General features: G+C 41.9%; 1 protein-coding gene across 1 annotated transcript; it reads left to right on the plus strand.

Moving 5' to 3' along the window:
* The first annotated feature begins 3,916 nt into the window (after positions 1-3,916).
* angpt2b (angiopoietin 2b) lies at positions 3,917-24,149 on the plus strand. Its single transcript, XM_068575664.1, is given in 11 exon segments — positions 3,917-4,179; positions 4,182-4,347; positions 4,392-4,732; positions 10,482-10,637; positions 11,315-11,436; positions 13,391-13,623; positions 14,125-14,249; positions 17,497-17,598; positions 20,619-20,785; positions 23,225-23,355; positions 23,635-24,149. Coding segments are annotated over 11 exon segments (1,782 nt in total). The 5' UTR covers positions 3,917-4,101; the 3' UTR covers positions 23,796-24,149.
* The last annotated feature ends 1,937 nt before the right edge of the window (positions 24,150-26,086 follow it).

Consider the following 26,086-nt stretch of genomic DNA (forward strand, 5'->3'; position numbering starts at 1 on the left):
TGTGTGTGTGTGTGTGTATATATATATATATATATATATATATATATATATATATATATATATATATATATATATATATATATATATATATATACAAATACTATGTATATTGAAACACATTACATATAACTGTTTGTTCCATGTGTGTCTACCTACATACACGGATATATAATATACTATGTGTGATGTGAGAATGTTTTAGAATGGGTGGGATGTGGGATTGGTCTGTGAACAAATATTTGTTTTAGAAAAAAAAAAGTATTGGACAGCAGTCAAATTGCTTTCTGCACTTAGCAATGAGTACTTTTCACTTCCGCTCATATCCAGTTGTGTAACTGAATATTTAATACTGAATATTTAATCTCACGTGGTGATTCAACACTGGAAACTGATTATACTATGTATTCCTTGACAGACAACAGACCTGAGACAGTTTGATTGTGGAAGCGATCTCCGTTAATAACCACATCGGTACTTCGCTCTCGCTCAAATTGCCTTTTGGTTCATTTCTGCTCTGCCCCGACCACTGCCAAGAAGATCTAATCCCATTGTGCCTTTTGGTCTGTCTTCATATGAAAAACTATGTGCAATAAAATGTGAATGTGTTTTTTTTTTTAATTTTGCAGAAAGGGGCCACAAGGGGAGCAACATTCAGAGTTCTCCCTCTGGGTATTACTGTGTCAGTGAGCTTGCACGAAATCCCGACTCTGTTGTGTCCTGTTACCCAATGCACTTGCAGGATCCGTCTTTCATTTTACCTCAGACAAGTTTCACATACAAATGTGTTTTACGCATAAAAACAGCAGTATGCCTGCATTCATGCATGAATCATCTCTGTGGGAAAACTTTTTTCAATCATGTTGCATTGCTCACATCCAAGTTTCCAGATTTTCGTAACAGTTGACCCGCACTGGACAGCTACATAGCTGATTATTATCCATGGCCGGAATAGATACTAAAGGGAATTGTATGTGCTGAGAACAGGAGTTAAAAGTCAGATCATGTAATTAACATCCGAGTCAATTTGATGGCTGACCAATGTCTTCAGAGACGCACCGTGCAGAAGAATAAAACAAAGGCTGACATGAAACATTCTTTGTTTTTCTTGTTTTTTTTCACAGAAAGACTTGCAACTCTGATAGCTCTGCTTGTGAAATCAGCGCCACAATCTATGCAATGAAGTTCATTTCCTCGTGGAAGTCGATCAATCCTGCTGTGTTTGCAAGATGGGTGCTGTACATTCAGTGCATGCATGGTTATGAATTGATGCATATCGCTTCAGTATAGATCCGAGTCACTGGTATTGTGAGTGACGGGGCCACACACTGGGCCCGAAAGCTGCCGGGTCATTAGGCTTCCACACAACAGGAGCAGTGTGGAATGTTCATCAGAGATAAGGGCTAAGACTCCACAGTGCATGAAAAGTACATGATAGGTTGAGACTTCCACACTACTCCTGTCTCCTACTGCAATAAGAACATGGGAAAATGTACAAAGAAAGTGGAAACTGAGAAAGAGGAAAAAGTGTTGAATTTGACAGTCTAATAGATCCTCTTTGCAGCGTGTATTCCTCTTTGGAAATATTGATCACAGGAAGCAAACAAACAGCCTTCATCTCCAATGTGTGACAGGGCAACTCCTCACTTGCTATCCTTGAAGATTGTTTTACTTTGCTTGTTGAAGTCAGTGGCACTTGATCAATGTCACAGGAGAGCATTGGAAAGAAGCAGGATGTACTGAAAGGAAGTTTGGTGGCCTGTGGCGACGTCCATTAAGATTATACTTAAGTAGACAATCTGTGTTGCGGTGTGGATTGAATCTTTAAAAGCACAGCAGGGAGAGAAGGCCGGGAGGGCATTTATGATGCATCTGAAAATAGAAGCCATATGAATGAAACCATAAAGGTGGAGGTGGAGGAAATGAAAAGGGATAGAGAGGCACGTGTGGCTGACAAGAGAACAGATTCAACATGAAACAGTGAATGCTAAACTGTGCTAGACCAAAGTGTACTTTCCCACCTCCTATTATAGTATAGTTCATCCAGCTGGTCCTAAAGCTCGTATACCCTGGAAGATTCTGGATCACCAGCACCAACGAGAAGATGAAAATAAGTACATCAACAACAAAAACCCAAGCTCAGCGTGCTATACAATGCAATTAGGCAAAACCAAGTGACAGATTATGCTTGAAAGTACTCGTTCTCAAGAAATCATTGTCTATGTTCTTGACGGTTTTGACTTTATTTGTTCACACCTTCTTGTGGATTCTTCAAAGGGTGTGAATGTTGGCGCTGATTGATGGTTTTGAATTACGACATCTGGTTGCGTGGGCACTTGAATTGTTTTCAATGAGAATAAATAATGAAATTGCCTCAGTTCAAACGGCCACATCGACACTAGACTAGCAGGAGGGGGGTGACGTCTTTAGGCGTTGCTTTGTCTCACCTCTGATCTCAGCACAGTCAAAAGTTTTGACTGAAATTCCAACATCAAATCAACATGGTCCCTCACAAATACTGAATGTTGTAATCAGTTGAACAGCTGATGGCTAATACATACAGGCTTGAAGAAGGGCGATATCAGTAAAACATGTATAGAGAAGACTCCCATCCAGAGTCCTGGTGCTCTGACACCAAACCACAACATATAGAGAACACAAAGGATGCAGCATCACAATAGCTATTTCCCCCCAAAACGGAGGGGATTTAAAATAGCAGACTGACTTTACTAAATGCATTAATTAAATACAAACAGAGAGCTGGACACTGACAAACTTGGTAAACCAGAAACAACAACAAGAGGAAGAGACATAGCAACACAGTGTTACACTACAGCATGCGTCAAAACAGAAAGAAAAAAAAATGAGTTCTTGACCAAAATAAAACTCCAATAGCAACAATTAGATACACTCTCAGACCGTAACTAAATTAAATATCTACTTTGGGGATAAAACTGACATTGCCATGAAAGCAATAAACTATGTCAAAGTATGACACCGCCTGAGGGAAAACCAGCAGAACACCACCTTCACAAATCAGTCTCCTGTTTTGTGTGTTTTTATTCCTTTTTATCATCTCTTTCCTTTCACGGTTCTCAACGTTACCATTAAATTGCATTGTTAAACTACTTGCTAGACTACTTTTTATAACTTGCATCATAACTGTTTTGTTTTTATTGTATGCACACTATGTAGCCTGGTAATGCTTGCTCCTACAGTGTTTTATAGTGCATTAACGTTTATATTGTTTCGTGGAGAGTATATACATTGCCGTGTATGGTTTATAGGGAAGCAGTGAGAAAAGCGATTGTAGAATGGAACTTTATTCTGAATAGTGACATACCTGTAATTAAATAGAAACAGTAATCTCAAGGTCAATTTACTAGCTTTGGAAAATAATTGCTGTAATCCTTGAGTTTAAAACATTTAATTACAGATCATTGGAAATCATACGTATTTACATTCTGTATTCATGTTTTCATCATTTCACTTCGACCTTTTTGAAATACACGTTAAAGCTTGTATAACATATTTGTTGCAGTAACGTACTATCGCTAATTATGCTCGTGCAAAAAAGAAAACTGCAGAGAGAGAATGAGAGAGAGAGAGAGAGAGAGAGAGAGAGAGAGAGAGAGAGAATGAGATATTAACAGAGAAAAAAAGAGAGCGAGTGGAAGGGAGGGAGCAAAACATTGTCAGAGAAGGTTGCTAGCTCTCGCTCTTGTGGTGAGCAGTGTGTATGTTCGTAGCTTCCTCTTCTAACCTCCGCAAAAAAACAGGAGTACCAGAGAGGGAGGGAGAAAGTGAAAGAGGGAAGGGTGGTTGGTTGAGTGATTATGTGCTAAGGAGCTGCGTGTTTTTGTGTGTGTGTGTGTGTGTGTGTGTGTGTGTGTGTGTGTGTGTGTGTGTGTGTGTGTGTGTGTGTGTGTGAAGAGGTACGCCACTCTCTCTCTCTTTACTCACAGTCTACCACTTCAGCCAACATCCTGAAGCAGGCCACTCTCCACGACAACACCTCCTCTCCCCTTTTCCTCCAGACCGACGCATGGACTCAAGCTGCTTGAACAAGGCAGTGAGGAAGGCAACTTCTCAGAAGAGAGATAAATGGTGAGAGACAAGTCTGCTGTTAGTTTCCTGGACTGGATTGTTGAAGTTACAATAGAAGGCAATCCCCCTTTCCTGTGTGTGTGTGTTTTCTGTTCGCCCTAACTGGGACCGAGACGGAGACAGGAGCAGCAGGAGCTGGACTGAGAAGACAGGAGGACAGAGTCAGAGCCTTGAGGGACTTTTTCACCAAAGACAGAAAAAGAGACAGGAGGCATCGAGTACCGAAAGGGGCAACTCACCTGACTCACTTCTCTGCGCTGCCAGAGGGAGCAACCTCCGTCTCCTCCCCCCCCGTCCCCTCTCCCCTGACATGGGCCGCCTGCTGGCCCTGACCCTTGCCTACCTGGCTCACCTGCTGGCCACCGCGACCAGCTCAGAGCGCCAACAGCACAGAGTGCAGCAAGGACGCTGCAGCTACACCTTCATCCTTCCCGAGGTGGAGCACTGCCATCCCTTGAAGGACTTCCAGGTCACCAACACCCTCCAGAGGGACTCCCCGCCCGAGGCAGAGCCCGACACGAGCCAATTCAAGGAGGGTAAGGCCCAAAAGGAGAGGCCTTCCTGGCAGGAGAGGAAGCTGGTGAATCTAGAGAGTGCCATGGAGAATAACACCCAGTGGCTGCAGAAGGTAAGGTCTCTGCGCTGTTGACTAACACCAAGACTTTCTCCTCCGTCATCCGGCCAATCTGACTTCTTGTCCTTCTCATACGACGCATTTGCCGAATGCATATCGGGCACCACGTCAACACCTGGTGCATAAGTGTGTGGTTGTATTTAAGGCAGAACTCCCTGTTGCATATGAGAGGAGAAAGATGAAATAAGCGTACTAATATCAGACTGTGCCAAATATGTAACAGACCTACGTTAGTGTTGTCACTCCAAAGTCTTGGGGCGACGTCTTGACCCGTGTTTTAGCCCTTTTGTAAACGCAAGTTAGCTGAAAACTTTGTGTACCAAACACAGATGACATATAAATATACATAATACATAAATGTGTTTCTCAGTGGGGAAAAAATAAAAAAGTTTATCTTGTCCAGACACATTTCAGCATGGCTGTTGTCCTTTGTGGTTCCATTTAGCTTGGATTATGACTGACTAAAATGAAATGATGCGATTAAAAGTGGCCTCACAATAGTGTTTTCATTGCGAAGGTCATCAGGGCACAGAAACAGCGTCGGGCCATTGTCTGGGACGGATTGACTGACACGCCATCCCTCTCCACCCGTCTCTCCATTCTTGTCTGCATCACACAGAATATTTATGGTACACACTAATCCTCGGGCCGATTATAAGGGTTTGCGTCGAGTGCTCAGATTGGCTGGTTGAGAGCAAACGTGTTGATTGTATTTCAGGATTTGAAATTTAGGTATTAAGAATGTCAAAGTCCCTCCCCACTCTCGCTCGCCATAAGATTGGCTGCGTTTCTCTTTTCTCTTCTCAGTCTCCTTTTTATATTTGACACTCCGTTCCTCTCGTTCACTACTATTCGGACCATTTTGCAACTCTGCGATGATGAACATGTCCCTTACCCCACCTCGACTCGCCGACCACTAGATCTCAAACTATCTATCTATGCTATCTAAGACACACACACACACGCACACACGCACACACACACACACACACACACACACACACACACACACACACACACACACACACACACACACACACACACACACACACACACAATTCCTGTGCACACTCAGTCTATGAAGAGGAGGCCTAGCATCCATGGAAAGCATCCCACAAGGCCAAACTGGTATGTGTGTTTGAGAGACAATGTGAGGAAGGGATAGTGCCAGAGAGCACACACTTTCCCCCATGTGTACAGTATATTATTCATGCATACAGTCTGCAAAACATCACATATTGCACTCATCTTAGTCATATTCTTTGCAGCATATTGCCTCTCTCTCACTCCCTTTCCCCCAGAGCTGCGATATGAGAGGCCATGGAGGAGAAGCAGGTTTTTATCCCTCCATCGATAGAAAAAACTCTGCTGACTCATATCTTGCTCCGTTGCCAAACTTCCTCCACATAACATCTGGAATGAACACAAATATCCAACCGTACAACAATCTACCTCCACCCGGCCATAGTGCTGCATAAATGATTATGCTCTGGAGGTGGGATTTCCTCATAAACACGGCAAGACTCTCGGGAGCCTCTTTTAGAAATGCACAGGGTTGTGCTGACCTTTGACCTCCAGATGGCAAAGCCTTTTCAGCACCTTGTGGAGCTCATTAGGCCTATCTGCATAACATTGGTGAGGAATCGGTATGCGAAAGAGCTTGAAACGTGGCAACTATGTGTCGGTTTGTCCGTGAAACTTTGTCCGATCTCACTCGAGGCTCCCCCGGGATCACATGACCCTCACTGTGCGCCTTCAACCCGAACCCCTTGAAAGAAAACACACCAGCACGCACAGATTTCGGAGCGCACACACACTAATCCAGCATGTTTCCGCTGAGGAATCTCCAAGTGGACGAGCGCAACAGGACTGTATCAATGTTCCAGATTCCTTCTTTGGTGTTTCCAAGAAGAAACTCGTGTTTGTTTTCTTTTGTTCCAACCCCCAACACAGCCCCCCCATCTAGTCCCTTTAACTTTCTGCTGCCCTGAGGGATTGACAAAAGGGATGTAAGGGATGCTTTTGTTAGTGCTTTTAAGAGCCTGTGTGGATTATGCTAATGCTGAAATATTGCATAGAGATCAAGGTGGCTCGGCTACCCTCAGGTGACCTGATTTCCTGGCCCCGTGATGTTTCATAGAGTCAGTATGTTACCCACATACTAACATTATTCATCTCTCATTGTGTTTTTATTTTCTTAAAGATTCACCTCTTCTTACCCGTCTTGAACATTCTCAAACTATGACCTTTGACTTGACAACTTATTCAGCCGGTCACAGCAGTACTCTTTTTTTTTTTTTTGGGTACAGCATGATATTAATCAGTGGTGGAAAAGCAAGTGCTGTTCACATGTTATGCTACTTTCTACTCCCCTAGATTCAGAGGGAAATACTGTAATGTAACAATAGTCAACTCATCTTTGGTTTTCAAAGGATTGTTCATACAACTATTTGAGGGTTACACGTGTGAATGAAATGTATGTGTGCGTATATATATATATATATATATATATATATATATATATATATATATATATATATATATATATACATATATATATATATATATATATATATATATATATATATATATATATATATAAATATGCGTATATATATATATATATATATATATATATATATATATATATATATATACACACACACAGATATTATTTATAGTGAATACATTTTCTGATTTAATTGATAAGAATTTAGGATAGGAATATTCAAGCATTATGCTTTTACATATAACTTTTCAGTCTTTCTGTTTTACATATTAGATTGTGGCTTTACTTATTGTACTGTAATGATTGACTGAATAAAAGACATACTACATGTATATATAATGAGTATGAAATACAAAGCATTGTTACACAGTATATGAAATCACCCAACAGTATTCATATGAATAAAATATGCTATCTTGCAGCCAGCTGCATCATTAAATTGCATTTCACATGTTACTGTCTGTATCTCCCTGTCTACACTTTCACAACCAGTGGCGACCAACTCAGAAGCGCTCAATTTCTCTCCATCCCATCCTCCTCCCTTTGCAATTTTAAAATATGCAGCTATAGAGTGCTACATACATGCAGATCAAGCGTCATGTGCATGCTGTTTTATTAGTCTCATCATCAACCACAATATATTACTGATGCCTCTGTCTGTAAAGTAAGACCATCAGCAAGAAGATTGGTTATTTCATATGGTTGTTCTTACTGCTTGTTTCCTGTTTTCACCTGTCGCATTAATAGTAGTAACAGTTTACAGCCATGTATGTGTTACAGTACACATACAGTGTATAACACACAGTATGCTAACATGCTGATGTTTAGCGTTGTTTTACTTTTACCATGTTGACCATCGTACTTTCTTGAGCTAGCATGATGACAAATCAAATGGCAATCTATCCAGTTCTTGAGCAGGTGTTTAAGTCAAACCCCAAAATGATGGCGCTAGAGGAAAAGTCAGGGGTACCACCAAAGTTATTATGAAACATCATCTGGGAATCATCACATCATCTGTGCAAAGTATGGTCCCAATACATCTGTGGCTATTTTACTTGGACAAGTGAAAATGTTGACCTTGTGGTGGCACAAGATAAAATGTCAGGGATCAAAAATGTCATTAGAGTTCCTGTAGACAATGGATCTCTGCACAAAATTTCATGGCAGAGCCATCCACTTTTTTTCAGACTGAAGCGATGGCTAGACCAACATCCCCTTCCTTTGATGAAACAAAAAAAATAATAATCAGAAACATTTGTTTCCAAGAACAATATTCTGGTTACTTTGGATAATAAACACCCTGTCAACCATTTGCAAAAGGACAAACTATTTAAACATTGTGATTTGTAGATTGCCTATCAGATTGATTGTTATTAGAAAGATCTTTTGTAAATGTCTTTATAAAATAAAAACCATATTGTAATTCCTGGTCATTGTATCGGGGTTGAGGCAGGCATCCACATACAACCGAAGGCTTGACGATGCGTTTCTCTCTATCTAAAAGTGGATTTGCTTGGTGTTGCACTGACATATCATCAAAGTCGCCATTTTCATGGAAACATGAATCATTCCTGATCGTCACAATCATAGCCCTCCGACTCATCATCATCATAATAATACAAAACACCTCGACTCTATAATAGCAACTGAGAAAAAATATCTATTGGCTAGACAATTAGGACCTCAAGTAATACAACTCCAAAGATGTTCTCAGCACTGATCCCTACCTCTTAGACACAACAACACATACTTATGCTACATCCCAAATGTGATTTATCTGGAGGCCTAGTGCAGCATGTGACAGAGCTGCAATTAATGCACTTGTCTGGGAGAGATGTAGTGTATCAAGACCTCTGTATCACAGAAGGCTGTAACATAAACTCTTCCTACAGGCGACTGGTGGCAGTTTCAATAAATAGCCTGATTATGATGCAGAGATCTTTGGTTCTTCCTTTGAAGTTGGCAATAATTTGCTTGGTAATCTCTTTATAACCTTTGTTGTGGAGGGATTTTTTTCCCCATTGTCTCAGTTGTCTTTAAGTATTCAAATAGCTGGAGATTACGAAGTGACATTTTAATTCCTGTTTTAACCAATTTGCTTATACTTAAAAATATTTACACTTTAATTTGTTATTTTAGTAAATGTATCTATGTATCTATTAGTTAGACACACAATGTTTTAGTTAAGCCTGATGTTGCCTTACACATAAAATAATTATTCCAGTCACTTTCACACAGTGAGGCATACTTGCATTATTAAACACTGGTACTGGATTGGGACTTCCAATACCCAAAGCCGAGGAATCTATATTGTATCACGTCTGAAAAGGTCAGATTGGTGCATCCCTATAGGAGACAAAGAGAGAAAGAATACTAGCAGGCAAACTATTTAATTGCAGATTAATCTCTATTTGTCTATTTAGATCATTCGTTTTTGCATAAGATATAGTAAAGAAAAGCACTTTCCTGTCAAAGTCTCATCTGAATTCTCTTAGATTTTTTGTGAATAGCCACTCATTAGCTTTCTCCTTCGAGACGTCATTTTCCAGTCATGTGGTTTAACGAGTAAAGTCTGATCTTGTAGTCCCACAAAAGTCCTATTGTTGATATTAATGTTGTCCGGTTCGATATTCTACCCGGACCATTGCCCGTTAGACGTCAAACAGAATCCCATCGTTCACAGCATTGAAGGCCAAATTTGTCTGCAAAATTCCGTTTGCTGAAACCGACTACATTAATAAGAAAATCTATTGCCGCAAGAAGGGTGCCATCCTATTTTTACTCCCTTAGCAACATATGATGGGTTTTTGCCAATGCTTCTTTATCTGACCTTGTAATTGATGAGAGTGTAGGCGACTATCCCTGAAGTCCGGCACATGTATTTCATCCCAGGCTATTGGCTGTATATCATTACTGCACTTTTTGAAATTCTACTGAAACACCTATACAGTGCTAAATTGTACGGATTAGTATTTGCCTGAGGTACATCTGCAGATGGATATACGGTGGCAAGACACCGTCAGTGCCATCGGGGTACTATTTTTCAAGGACTCCATCACAGTACCTGAGTAAAATTGAGGTGAAAAAGACGGATGACTCTAGGGTTACTACTTTCACACTGCATCAAGCTGTCAGTGAATGTATTACCTTCTAAAATATGATTACCACCACAATGACACTAAGGAATGTGACGTGCAATATAATATTCTCAGAGTCTGCTTGTTCCCTGTACAGCTGGAGAACTTCATCCAGGAGAATGTGCGCTCTGGGATGGAGGAAATGAAAAGTACTGCGGTACATACTCAGACAGCTGCCATGCTGGAAATGGGAACCAACCTCCTCAGCCAATCAGCGGAGCAGACCCGCAAACTGACAGACGTTGAGACCCAGGTGAGCCCATCAGGAAGCGTTTGAGTGAGCCAGGGCCGACTCGTTTCCAGACAATCCAAAGGAACAACTGCAGGGGGGTCACACCCATGCAAAAACAAATGATGTGACTTGCGAAACACTTGGCGAATCGCTAATTAAATGTAAATCAGATGTAACCCGCCGAGAAGCCATGCCCAAAGGTGGCGGCAACCGCTTTCAAAACAGCTGGTATTTGGTTCTACAGGCTGTGATTGACACAATGAATGGTGCTCGGCGTCTGACAACCAGCCAATTAAAACATAAAGCTCAGTAGCACAACACAGATGTGTCTTCAATCATGCCACAGAGCTGTTATTACAGATTGGGCTGTTTCAGCATTCGTGCTTTCTTTTTCTCTTATCAGAGTTGATATTGAACTACGACCTGTGCAAATATCTGAGCTGCTTTGTTCCAGGTTTATGTTTCATCTGCAACTTCAAAACATGGCACAAGTGCATGGGAGATAATTATTTCTCACGTTTTCATAGTAAGATCAAAGACTGAAGCATTCTGGGCCTTGTGCTGTTCTGCGAGACATTGTTTATCCCACAGGGTGCTTTACAGTCATACCCCCCTCCAGTCAATGGGTTCGACATCATCCATTCTTGAACACTGCACATACTGTGATAGAGTTATTGTTCTGTTTTCATCATCTATAGGTGTTAAACCAGACAAGTCGCCTGGAGATACAGCTGCTCGAGTACTCGCTCTTCACTAACCGGCTGGAGAAACATATCCTCCTGCAGACTCAAGAGATCTCACGCCTCAATGATAAAAACAGGTGAGAACACACCCTTCAAAAGATTGTTCAGGCAAGTCCTTTTTTAGGCACTGTGAGACTTCCAGGATATGACTTTTTACTGTGTACAGGGACTTCCTTCTCAGATATTTTATGGACAGTAATTTACAAGGCACTTATTTTCTCCTTTTGAACATCACAAGGTTATTTTTCATTATCATTTTCCAGAAAATCAGCTATCAGTCAAGAACTGCGCTTACCTCAATGTCAAATAGCTTTCACCTGGGTTTTCTGTGAGTGAGTCTTTTGGTTACTGTAGATGGCGCTATTTTCTTGGTCTGTTTAGCTGCTGCTTTTGCGTTGCTGATCCCAAATGAGCTGCTGTGGTCGCTGTAGGAAACATTTCACACATCTCCTCATGAGCACCAGGAAACGGCTATGTGACATTTGGCAACAAATATAAAGACCTTCAGTGTAAAATACTGTACGTGGTACATGTACATACCATTCCATTTCAGCCAAGTACCGGGAGAAAATATGTTGAATTTCTCTGACGAACAGGGCACTTAACAACAACATAATGTGCATTGTGTGAGCTTCTGTGTGTGCGTGTGCCAGTGAATAGGCTGCGAGTGTTAGGAGGGGTTTCCCATTCTTCTCTCTGCGAACACAAGGTCAAATTAAGGCCAGCAGAGGTTAAGGACAGGGTGTTGGGCGGTGTGAAAGGCAGCGGGTCTTTGGATTGTTTATCATCCCATCCATCTGTACCAAGTGGGACTGGGAGAACACACAGTGCCCCAACTCCAACACCTGTTACACATCTGGCTGCGCTCTGGCCTTGTGACCCTCGTACTTCAATGCAAATACATTTATACATTACTTTACAAGTAAACACCATGAGGGGGACACGTGAAATTAGAAAGGTCAGAGGAGATTTGCTGCCAAGCAGCTGTGAAATAAAAACGGCAACCGTAGTGGTTGTTGGGGGCTTCTGCTGCTGATCCTCAATGAGATTGGGCCAGTTTTTGAATTACTGCCAGTGAAAAAGAGCTGAAAGACATGTTTGTTTTCATAAGCATTACATGTTAAATACTACTGGCAGGAAGCGCAGCGTTTTGCGGCTAAAGGGTAAGAGCAGTCTAGTAGAAATATGTATTTCAAAAATAATAAATAGTGCAATATCATGAGCATAACAGTTTAATTGGCCAGAATGCAATGTGATCCGAAAATAACATGTCTGTTCTGTCAAACCCTCTTACTGTATAAACATCGCTGTGCTGAAATACCGCTGCACTTTTTCCCTTTTGACCGCTCCTCAAGGTAAAATACACATAATGAAGAACAAATTGTTAGCTTGCTTTGCCACTTTTATGGTAACAAGCTCACAAGGTAAATCTGAAATTGAAGTGATGTTAAAAAATGATTTGGATTGATCCAGCTTCCATTCCAGGCCACATACTGAGTCGCTGCCTAAAGTGAGAGATTAAGGATACACGTTTAGTGCGGCAGTGGGGCACAAAGCTAAAAAGTAGCTTGTTCAATCTGGGTGGCTGGATTGTTTCAATAAATAACGACTGCACAGTCGTTAGTCAAAGCCATAAATATCAGGCTGCAGGGATTTATGATCTTCATTTGGAAGTGGGGGGTGTGGCACTTGGGCCGAGACACACACGCAAACACACACACAGTCAGATTGTTGCCTCATGGCTGTGATCGAGAGGCTTTGCATGCGGTCCCATCTGCTGCTGCAGTACAGGTGTTTGTATGATGTTAGCCCAATGAGCCTGTCGCATTGATGTCTATCAGTCATCATCATGTAAATGTGCATGTTTGTGCAACCTCCGCTGAGGTAGGTAAATGTCGAACAGGTGCATTTTCCATATGCAGCCGCTCCACATATCGTCTGTCACGTACGATTCTCGATGCATCTTAACACTCGATACAGTGTGACGTCTTCCGATTTACACTTTTCAACGCCAGTGTGTGTCTTTGGCAGTTTCCTGGAGCAGAGGCTCTTAGCGCTGGAGGCTCGGTATGGGAAGGAGCTGCAGGGCCTGCAGAGCGAAAAGCAGCAGCTCCAAGAGCTCGTGGAGAGGCAGAGTCGACTGGTCGGTCAGCTCCAGGGTGAACTGGTCAGCTCCACGCTCAACAGCACCTCGCTCCAGAGACAGCAGGCCGTGCTCACAGACACTGTTCAGCAGCTGCTGGCGATGGCCAACCGCTGCAACGGTGAGGCTGAGGCTTATGCCGTTATGCCTGTGCAAGATACACATTTGCATGATGGAAATGTCATGTGGGTTCAACAGAGATGAACAAATATTACTCAATATGAAATAGAGCTCTCACTCGCTAGCATTTAGCTTTCAATTATATATTGCATTCCTAAGATTTATTGCTTTAATACGGCAAAAAAAAAAAAAAGACGAAAGCATCAATAAAGACCAGAATTTAATTTAGGCAAAAGATGACATTGACAGCACTTAAATTAATCAGCATGTGGTTTCTGATTTAGGCTACAAAATTAAAATGTTCAATGATGAACATCCTCTACAATAGCTTGTATTTCAAATCCCAGACACACGACGTGCATGCATGCACTGCAGATATTGCAGGCTTAAGCCGCGGCTTAACATTACAAGATATCTTAGATATGGGGTTTGGATCTGTGCTCAAAACCCATAAGGTTGCCATCTGTAAATACATTTCTGCACGTTTTTTTTTTTTTTACAGAAATCTTCAATATGGCCAAGGAGGAGCCGCAGAGTTTCAGGGACTGTGCGGAGATCCTGCGATCTGGAGTGACCGAGAGTGGATTATATGGCATCCGCCTCCCTAACTCTACACAGACTCTCAAGGTAGTAAGGCTTTAAAGGTCATTGGCCTTTTCTTGCAAATGCCACCTAACTGACTGTGACATGGAACTTTTTTTTCTTGTAAGACATTTTTCTTGCATTTGTCTTTCAGTATTTAATACTGGGATCATTTATTTTTGCCCGGCCTCAAGCTCATTCAAACTACACAATGACATTCTGGGTGCTTGTCACATGCTTTTCCGACGCAGTAAACACTAGAAGGAAAAACTAGTCTGATGTAATGCTGATGTGCCTGGGCTTTTGGTGAAGAGGTGGATGGAAATGCCATGCTGGGTTACAGAGGGCCAAAATAATAAGCAACATGGAGCATTACACCCCACAGGCTTCATGGTGAGTGAGTGTGCGCCGCTGAATGCAAAGTCAGGAAAGCTTAGGAGAAACCTCCGCTGACCTGAAGTTGCTACCCCTTGCTAACTCAACCGTGGCCTCCACCAGCAGGCTACCGCCTTCTTTGAATAACAGCTAGCATACCTGGCAGGGATCTTCACTCTCAGAGTTACCACAAAAAAAGGAAAGATAGCAGTAAAACAGTTTTTTTAAAGTCTTTTTTTGTTGTTGTTATTCATTACTTTCAGTCTACTTTGCTGGTTGGCACCATCTCCCACCGCCTGTGTTTTCCCCTGCTCTTCCTCTTCATTTCCTGTGGGCAAGGCAGCCAGGTGTTAGGCACCGATGCCATGTGTTTCCTGCCAACCGGGGCCAATGTGCGTTTTCCACTGATGCGAGTTAGTACTCCCAAAATCATCGCTGCTTTCAATCTATGCCATCTAATTCCAATGTGGCTGGCAATCTGGGTGGCTGCATAAAAATGGGGCAGATACAAATTGCCCTAATTCCAAAGCAGAGAGCGGGGTATTCTCAGCTGAACAAGTGACAAAAAGCATACAGATATTTGTGGAATGCATATGTCTATGTATCTTTTAATCACCAAGGTTGTGCATAATAATGATGTTTACGAACCAAATAATTCATAGTTTAGATTTGCTTTTTTTTAATATTTCATAACTCTGTTGTGCATGCTTTTGAGAGCTACATTATGCTAACATTTCATAAGATGAAACACATTAGGGCTTGTTTCTCAGCACACATTGTGATTCAACAATTGTGTTCTCTAAAAGCCGGAGCCACAGCATAATATATATATATTTTTTTTTTAAAGCGCTAAATACTGCTTAAAATGTTTGGATTTTTGCCATTTAGTTTTAAGGGATTTGTCCGGAACTGACTTTGTGGCTACTAATAAATGAATGGGATATCAAATATGGTCTAAATCAGAATAATGAACACATTTGGGAAAAGACGCAAAATGATTATTTCAAGATCCTGTTTTTGTCTTCAGTGTGTGCCTTTAAGGCCACAACATTAGCTTAATGTGCCAGAGAAAACCCACAGCATGTTGCCAGTCTACTCGTTTTTCAGAGGTGGAAGACCTGAGTGCCTTCTGACCTTGATTTAGCTTTCCTATTCTGGAAAAGTGCTGGAAACTTTCATTTCGTTTCTAGCAGAAAATAGCCACTTGAGCTGATGAAATATAAGCGACCCCTTGGGATGCTGACCACATACCAGCATCCGCTCTGCCCGGCTCCTGAGAGAGGTCAGAGCGGTTTGTATGGCGGACAACATTCAAGCAACCAGCCAAGTGAATCAATTTTGTCTCATCAGTAATTGATCACATTGCAGGTTTTAGAGGTTGTTATTGAGTCAGAAAGGTCACAAACAATAAGGCTCAGCGATACGGTCAAAATCTTCTATCCTGGTATACACCACGATATAGCATGTGTTATGGTACTTAATATTGATTATATTAATACATGAGTACTCTATGTGAATCCATTTGTCAATTCAGACATATATATATATATATATATATATATATATATATATATATATATATATATATATATATATATATATATATATATATATATACACATCATTGTTTTCTTCTGATTTCTTCTTGATATATGAAAAGAAAACAACAAAACCAATCTGTATCTGATATAAATCATCGCCGTTTGGCTATTGGAATAGCCATAGGGTGTACACTAATACAGAGTAATCAGATTCAAACAATAGTTTAACAATCATTATTTAGTTAGTATTCATATTATGTAGTTAGACAACTTCATTGTGTCTCACTATATCTCTCTATATGATTCGAAACGCCTCCATTGAAATATACAACATTATCATGTTAAATTATTGCCTAGCCCTATATCTAACGTTTGAGGTGACAACATTGCATAGTAATCATTTTGAGATTCAAAGGTAAATTCCACCCTGTAGCCTGAAAGGTGTGCACACTAACTACACTTGTACAATTAAAAATGATCTAATCTAACCACCCAGGGTGAAAACCCACAGTATAGGTTAGCTGTAATATGTCCGGTCCAACAACTTGAATATGTAAAACATATTTCCAATTATGTCACAAGAAGAACAACTGCAATTCAGTCCTATTTGTTCTCTGAAACATATCTACATGTGGCAAAATGTGGAGCCAAGTAAGAAGAAGAACAATGTATTGAACCCAAAAAGGAATAAGTCTCCCGCTCAACCCCCACTGAGAGAACACGCTGCTCTGTTAGCTTTTCCTTCCCACCTGGGACCAAACATTGCATGTTATTTGAAAGGTGTCATCTTTAGTAGCTCTGCAGATCTCCGCTGATTATCTTCTCTCTGCTCATTGCTTTACTGTTTTGGATCCCTTTCATCAACCTTGTTTCCTATAACAGCAAATAGTTGTTTGCTAGTGAAAGTGAAAAGTGCCCCCACACACTTGGCCCAGGGCCAATCAACTGTAAGGGACTAGCTGGTTAACGCAGTGGGGCATTTGGCTGCTACAGAGCCGGATATTTCCCTCAGCAGCTGTGGAGATCAAGGGAGGCTGAACATTGGACTTGCATTTGCCAACGTGGCTTGGAACACGACTCGGAAATAATCCTGTGTATCTGGTGAATGTGTAAAAAGGATTGTGGCAAGTAAGATGGTGTTTGCTATCAGGTGATAATATGTCAATGGTGTGTGTACTGCAAAAAAGCAATACATTATAGCTCCTTTAGAGGGAAGAAAATCAATCAAGACATATTGTATCATCCACGAGGCAAAGAAAGCAAAGAATATGACTAAGCCACACTTTTCTTTCAGTATTACCAATGCAATCATCTCGTTCCTTGTTCCCCAGACACAGGAAATATAAATGTCTGCTAAATGTCTTTCATTTCCACAGGTGTTCTGCGACATGAAGACGAGGGGTGGTGGGTGGACGGTGCTGCAGCATCGGAGAAACGGCTCCGTGAACTTCCACCGTGGCTGGAGGGATTACAAAATGGTGAGTTCTGCGGCGGGGGTTCGGGTTAAAGTGCATCATTGTCAGTATAGGCAGTATGGGTCAGTATTGTGAGACCGGACAGGAGGTTCCAATAACCTTCTACGGGTGATTTGGCACTGAGAGGCGTGGGATACCGGCGAGCTTGTGATCCCAGGTGACCTGGGGTTGTTGTATTTGGCCGCCCTCGCGTACTCTACCAACCCCCCCATGTTATTGCACCTGCTCTTGTTCCCTCTCCCCGTCATCCTCCCACACACCCATATACACACACGCTTATACACACACTAAACACACGCTTATGCGCACGCACACGTCATGCAGTTCAATGACACACAGAGCACTACTGTTTGTACCCATCCTTAATCCCATTGGCTTTTGTGAAAAAACTAACTGGATCTAATAAAATTGTACACAGGAGACTATGCAGTTGTGGAGCTCTGGCCGAATCGAGCGTCGCTGTGTTTTCGTTTGGATTTACATTTAAGTAATGCTTTTTTTTTTTTAACCTCATCACAGAGATTTTGTAATTGAATCGATGTTCCGGTCGAGCGCTAGAGAAACACATATGCCTGCACGCCTTTCCGCTTGTGTTGAATTTCACACAGAACAAATGAGAGCGGCTAGTTCGGGATGGAGCGCGGTGGCAATTTGTCTCTCACCCACGCCAACAAATCAGTTGCTACAGCTTGGATTGAAAAGAGAATGGAGAGAGACCGTGACTGCAAACAGGAGAGAGACACACAAAAAAGACAAAAGAAAGGCGCGACAAAACTCCTGTGGAGGATAAATATTTGGTTCCAGTTGGGGCGTGGGAGCACATGCTAGATAGCAGATAACGAATGTACTAAAATGCTTCACTGCCTCAGCCCACACTTCATATTCTCAGAAACTGTCCAGTGTTGACCAAACGTTGCACCCAGGCCTCGCTGGTCAACAGATGGATGCGCCGAGGCTCGTGGTATTTATTTACTCTCACTTAAGACCAATAACAGACAGAGAGATTAAGTGACAGAGAAGTTAGAGTTAAACGAGGAGAAAATGATCTCCCGTGAAGACTGACAAAGTTATGCCAAGTAGGGCTGGGCAAAGCGGAAGAATCTTCTATTCTACTTCTATTCTTTTCTATCTTGATGACTTTAAATCACAAACTGTTTTCTAGTATTTTTACACACATCCGGTTTAAATCAACTGCATGTGAAACCTGTATAACCGAGCTAATTCATATATTATTAGTTTTTTGCACTGGTTTTAAATCTGCTTTGCACACATTATGTGTATTTGCAATGCACAAGTAATGGTCATGTACTGTAACACCGTAAATTATTCATCTACATTTAAACAGGATCTGCGTTGTGTGTGCACAGCTTCTCCATATCTTAATACATATAAAGCGTTGGACGTAGTCGAGATACTGTTTCTTGCCCTCTGCGTGCAGCAGAACTGCAGTTCGCTCCTGCTTCACTCCCACATGTGAGGACCAGAACGTAAAGTATTGTCCAACTGATGGGACTATTGCTGGAACGCAGTTCAGCAGCTGGTTTTTCTATATCACGATAGGAAAAAAATAGAGAAATACTTTTATTGGTTGCATATCATCCCATCAATATATCTACTACACATGTATAGTTTGGTATCCTTAATAGAGACATGCTTATTGTCAGGAAATATGGATTTCTAATTAGTTTGGCCTTATCACACCGCGATTCCATGGTCTCAGAACATCCGCTTGCGTCAGTCTAAAGACTGACATTTTGCTTTTGACAGCCTGAGCAGAAGCCACATTATGTCTCTCATCTTAGGCAGTCTCTTTGAATGAACGTTGCATGTTATTATCACTTCCCTGGAGAGACGACATCCTTTCCCACAGCGAATCCATTTCTGTCAAACCAATCATGCCTGCGTGGCTCACTGTGTCGGTTTTCTTTTCATTTAATGCTGAAATCACTTTCCTATTACTGTGCCGTCAACCTGTTAACATTATCCTACATTGGCTCCCAGTGCAGAGCAGTGTCCTTGACACTTCTCTTCTGTAACTGTTAGTTTATATTCCAAACTCGTAACATACAAGTGGTTGATAAATTAGAGCAAAACTGTCAAAACAGCTTCAATGCTCATCTCTGAACTCTACTGGAGAAAAGAACATTTTTCCTTATAAACATAATCAATAAATGGACGGAGAACGCCATCTGACACAAGTTCAAAATCTCCCATAGGCATAATTATCTGCTGTCTCGGTCAATAATGCCTTGAACACTGTACACGTGGATTGCAGTGAATGACACAATTAAATTAGTCTTAATATAGTGTACATATAACATTTGCACTAAATTAGTCAGACTGAACAATAACTAATGCTTTAGAGTGTCAGTCGCTGCATTATTGAATTAATAACTAATGCTTTAGAGCGTCAGTCGCTGCATGATTGAATTAAAGCACACAAAGTTCACCTGTGCATATTAGTCATCCCTAGAAAAACAACTGAAAGCAATGCATTTATTTTCAGAACTTTTGTGACAACATTCCAGTTTTAGAGTGCCTCATAAGTAAGTAAGTCATAACCAATGAGCCACTGCTGCACGTTACACAACATGTATTCATATTATTCGTGGTTGTATTATTATTTTTTGTTTTGCTTCCCTTGCTGTACCGATAACGTACCAAACCATGACCCAAATTAGAGGTGCATGCTGAACCGTGACTTTTGTGTACTTTCCACCCCTAATTTGCCCCCTAAGACAGTCTGTAACTGTATGTGTTGGTCGCACAGAAAAAAAACATTTGTAGGACATTAGGGTAAAATGTAAGTCTCAGTTGACTAGCTATTTGTTTTGGGAGTGGAGGATTTGTCTTAATAAACTCAGTGAACTGTCGGAATCAAAAATGATACATGTGACTTCTTAAGTCGAGGGTCATTTTCACATTAACTCCAAACAGGGACTTGGCAGGTCGCTGGTAAAAACAACCCCCTTGTTAGACTAGTTTCTGGTTCCATTGTTTCTCTGTCTTTGTGTCTAATCCAGGGTTTTGGAGAGCCGACTGGGGAGCACTGGCTGGGGAATGATATCATCCACAAGCTGACCAGATCCCAAGAATACAGTCTGCATGTCCAACTAAAAGACAGAGAGGGGAATGAAGCGTTCTCCCATTACGATCGCTTCTACATCGACGGAGAGGACAACCACTACAGGTACCAGCATTACACAGCCTTTACATTCAGTCCTGGCCACGCAGGCCTTAATCCTGCGGAAGAAATAACGCTCAGATAAAAATTTACGATATTGCTTCCTAAATCACATCCTATTACCTTATAAAAGTGTTCAGTATATCACAGTATACGACGAAATGCTAAACTAAAACACTTCATGTACACTCGGGTCTCCAATTAAATTATTTCACTTTGTCAGGAATCCGACATGAATAGGATTATAATGAAGGTAATACATTTCAGTGAAGTGTATTATTAAGAGCCTTCTAATGTGAAGTGCATAATTGCAATGCAGTAACACCCATTCAATCGTAGCCTTGCCTGTGGGTGTGAGACTTGTAATATCACAACAGATTAGAAACTGTTATCGACAGTTCAAACTTCTATTTTGTCATTCGCGAAGCTTTCTCTGCTCATTGCGCTGATTAAGGAAACCACTTGGGCTGTTTTTTTTGTGTGTTTTTTTTTCAGAATGTCATTCAATAACGACGAGGCACTGTTGTCTGCCTCCAATTTTCTTCCCCTATCACAGTGGCTACCACTGCCCCTGTGAATTCCCAAGGGGAGCCACCTCCACTGGAGTATAACAGGAACGCTCTGCAATACCTGCCCCCTGCCAGGGACTGACAACTCCAACCAAGCTGCTCAGTAACCTTGCCATCACTAACAAGATTATCTGGATGTGCTGAAGCCACACTTCCTCCAAAAAGAGAGCGAAATAAAATACAAATCTAAAACAGTTTGGTTGGATTTCATATGGATTAACAGGAATTTACCCTTGTTTTTGTGAAAGTCTATGGAGATTGATGCTCGAAGAGATGACAAATCATACTCATATGAGGGTGTATGCTTTCCAAGATCCCTAATAGTGCAGTGAATTGCATTTGTCTGAGTTTGTTCCACAAACTTAGCACGGTGAACCTGAATGTTTCACTATGTTGCTGTAGGCTACACTACCTGAAAGAATAAAAATCACCTCTGAAGCTCGCTACCTCTGAGATCATGTTCTGTGTAACTAGTTCAACATGTACCAGCTTTACTGGCATGCTCAAGATGCTGGCTTCATCTGGGGGTTTATATTAAAACTCCCCAGCCAGAGCTGTGGCGCTGTGCAGCTCGTCAGCCAAAGCAATCCTCCTGCTCCTCAGCTGGACCCAGTGTGCTCCCGAAAAAGCAACACGGAGATCTTATTCATAAATTAATAATCAGCATGAAAGATCATGTTCCACTGAGGTCGCCAATCTCCGATCAAAACCAATGGCATCCCTTTTACCGCAACAGTATATTTGTCATTAACGGATACAATCACAATCGGACAGTCACTATGAAAAGGATTAGTCTGCGGTGGAATAGCTGAACTAATACATCTGGAAGTCAAGTCTAATAGCGTAAGAAGAGCTGGCCCGGTTCACAGGCCACTCGCTCCAACAGGATATATCCTAGCCTGTGGTTGCCATCTTGTCTAATTTGATATAGTTTTGAATTTTCTCCACATTTTTCCAACAAAAATATCCCCTCGCGTGTTATTCCAGCCTCTCTGTTATTCCACTGTGATTTTCCCGTCCCGATGACGGGCATTTCAACTCCTCCCCCCCCCCCCATCCCCTTGCCACCACCCTCTCGCCGCACCTTGTGATGTGTTGCCCTGGCCTGTGAACTTACACATTCAGGAGGAGGATCCTTCATTTAGTCATCACAGACAACGTGCCCCGGGCAACGGAGGGGGGGGTCACATAACTCAGGGGGAGAGTCCGGTACTAACCAGACAGACTGGCAGGGCAGAGGAGAGGCCAGTCAGCAGGGCTGACCTCCTTGTCCACCCCTTTCAGACCAGTACTGACACACACACACACAGTCACACATACTCCACTGCTGGGGACGCTGTTTGGAAATAATTGAGCGAATCAATTAAACTTGTGCCGAGATGCCGTTCAGACGCTTTCAAAAAGCACAGCATGGATGAAAATAATGAGACAATCTTTACGTTAGATTTGGTCTTAATGCTTGGCAACTCTGGGAACCTGGGGGTTGATGGTGCAGTGTATTAAAAATGTATTGTACACATACTAAACGGGCTATGATCTCCTATGTGGGTTTTCTTTGGTTTCTTTTCATTTATCTTCATCATCTGTGGTTTTGAAATAATTGATCCATTTTTTTTTAATGTAATATTATCGCACACAGTTCAGCTCTAAACCGGCTCTAAATTACAAGATGGTGCTGCCATAGAGAGCGTTGGGTCTTGCTCTACTTTAGATGAATTCAGAAAAGAAACGGTTTTTCTGGCTGTAACCACTCTCTGTCATGTGGAGCTGCCAAACAAGCAAAGTTGCCCAACGCAGCGTTAAATAATGAAAGCCGCCTGTGGCTGAGCTTTTTCGCTGAAATTCGTTGCTCTTTAACTCCTCTCCCAAACTCCAGCCTTCATGCCGAGGGCTTCAGTGGCACAGCCGGACGGACGAGCAGCCTCACCCACACCGGCACCCAGTTCAGCACCAAGGACAGAGACAATGACCGCTGCACCTGCAAGTGCGCCCAGCTGGCATCCGGAGGTACGCGGCGTCCCTCAACGTCTCACCCCCCCCCCGTCTCCGTCCGTCTCCGTCCGTCTCCGTCTGTCTCCGTCTGTCTCCCCTTGTGACGCATCCTGTTAAACATTTCTATCCACCCCCTTGTAAATGTCCAAAAGTGCATTTCATTTTCCCTCCATTGCCAATATGAAGTCACTGCTGACTTACAGCTGTACATCTGGGTGTTACATTTCAGGGGCTGGAATTTAATTCATTCTGACTTTTTTTTCTTCCTTGAACTCTGGCACATTCCGGCTCCAGGTTGGTGGTTTGAGGCGTGCGGTCCATCCAACCTGAATGGCATATATTACCCCAGCTCATCCAGTGTGGTTCGCTACAACGGCATCAAGTGGTACTATTGGAAGGGTCCAAATCTGATGGCTACCATGACGACCATGATGGTGCGCCCGGCGAATTTCTGACGGCGTGGCACGATCACGGCGCCAGATTATCAAGTCGCCTCTGATGAATAAAATGAACAATATCCAGGAAGTGGTATATTTGAGAAGGAATACGTTATCCCACGCTTGGTGGTTTCAGCTTCTTGACATCTTGGAGTGGAGCCTGGGGACATGTGTGCACGCTCAGCAGATGACTGCGGTCGAGGTGAATGACTGAGAATTTCAACCAACAACATGTATTCAGAAACGGTGTCCAGACTGTATTTCCATGAGGATTGTTCTGCTCACAGAGCAAGAGGGTATGGACTTTGCTACAGATGACCAAAACATGACCAGTTACTTAATTTGAACAGAATTTAAACCTTTAGAGACACTATCACAATACCTACTTTTTATATTAAACTGTGAAAACTTGTTGTGTGTCTGTTTTGCTGTAAATAAATGTGACTAAACTCCAATCACTTTCACTAAAAAAAGTCTTAACTGCACACTAACTGTTTTATTCATCTTGGATCTCAGTATTTTTCAAATATGTAATGTCTGATATTAAGATATAATTATATTATAACTTTATTCCAGTAGCATTTCCAACAGTAAAATGCTTGTCCATACACAATACAAGGTAAGACAACCAACAGTGACTTTAGTGGTATACCACTGTCAATAAAGCAACACCATAAAGAACAGCCACAATAACAGGCTTTGCCCTTTGCTGTAGCTTCCACGGGGCTTTTCAAAATGAAATATCCCCAATTGTTTCCCGCCACAGCCCTCGTAAAATTTTATTTGCGAGAGATTTCGTTCATAAAAGTACATCATACACTTTCAATGGTGTGATTTACTTTCAAAAGTGAAACATTTGTATTACACCCTTGGAACAAAGCCGGACATTCAATGTTTACTTTATTCAAACAATAAACTCATATACGTCTTCAGTGCCTATAATACACAGTGCCAGGTGCTTGTTACCATGTAAGCTACATAAACTCCAACAAGCCCCACATGCTGGACTCAGGAAGTCAGACGGGAACAGCCGACCATTGATCTGATGAATCATCCAATAACACTGGTCCCTGCGGTACCTATTAGAAGGCGGATGGGTTTCACCTCGACTAACTATGACCTGGATATCCCGATGTGAGCCGAGGACGTCAGCCGTGGCTAACTAGAAGATAACACACACGTTGGCTGGCCTCGTCTACAACATCTGCTAATTGTTGTGCTTCTTTCACTCGAGGACAGACAGAACAATTTGAGATCTCATCTTCCTTGCCTGACGCGACTCCCAAGAGACACTTCTGACTGCTGCCGATTTATTACAACTGCAGAAATGAGACATGATGCTTAATGCACTGGAAGCCAGGTCGCTGTGTTTTCAAATGTCCTGCCTATTCAAAGCAATGCCAGGGATATTTAAATAAAGATGGATAATTTCCCCCCACAAATAAATAGCTTAAATAAATAGCTTTTCTGTGTATGATTTCACTAAATCTGCGATTACGGGTACTTAATTTACTAAGTAAGTTTGTGTGTGTGTGTGTGTGTGTGTGTGTGTGTGTTCCAATCTTGCTGGAATCTGTGAGGAAAGTACACACGTCATCACGAGTGGATCCAGTACGAGCAGCTGTCGATCTAAAACCCACAGGTGGAGACAATAGACTGGAGCCGTGCACCGTACTGTACGAGCAGTAAAGCTCTCACGCACAAACACACTCACATGCTCGGCTTGCATGCAGTGACCCCATCGCTAAACAAGTTTATTACGACCTCCAAGGGCTGGACAGGCGATGGATCACAGCGGGGGAGGCCAGGGGTGAATCCATCAAAGCGACTTTAATAAAGACCACTTGATTTGGCCTGCTGGCTCAACAGATGAAATGCTTGTGTTCAGGTCCAGTGGAGCAGACCAGAGTCTGGGCCGCTTCTCTGTTTATTAGATGGGTTGTTGTTACTATGGGCAGGAAGACAAAGCGATAAGAACTTTACAACTGTGTTATAGTATTATCAATATTTGTGACAGGCTGTTATTGTTGTATGCTAGTTCTCACAGTAGTGAACCTTTTTTGAAAATCAGTTTTGTTGAGTCCTTTATTTCTGTTTGTAATGGCTTATGAATTTATGCTGCCAGCTTGACTAGGCCCCCCCTTGAAAATGTTATTTAAAATCTTAATGGGATTATCTTGGCTGAATAAAAGGTGAAGTAAAAACACATTTCAAATGACTCATAACTGCAGATTGGACTTTGGACTTTGGAGCGAGCAAATTGAGAAGTACGGCGTTCGCGAAAAAGTTCAAGCTTCAGGAATAGTTTG

Source organism: Clinocottus analis, unplaced genomic scaffold, assembly GCF_023055335.1.
Source record: "Clinocottus analis isolate CAN_PGR_092001 unplaced genomic scaffold, fCliAna1.0.p SCAF_14, whole genome shotgun sequence".
NCBI lineage: Eukaryota > Metazoa > Chordata > Actinopteri > Perciformes > Cottidae > Clinocottus > Clinocottus analis.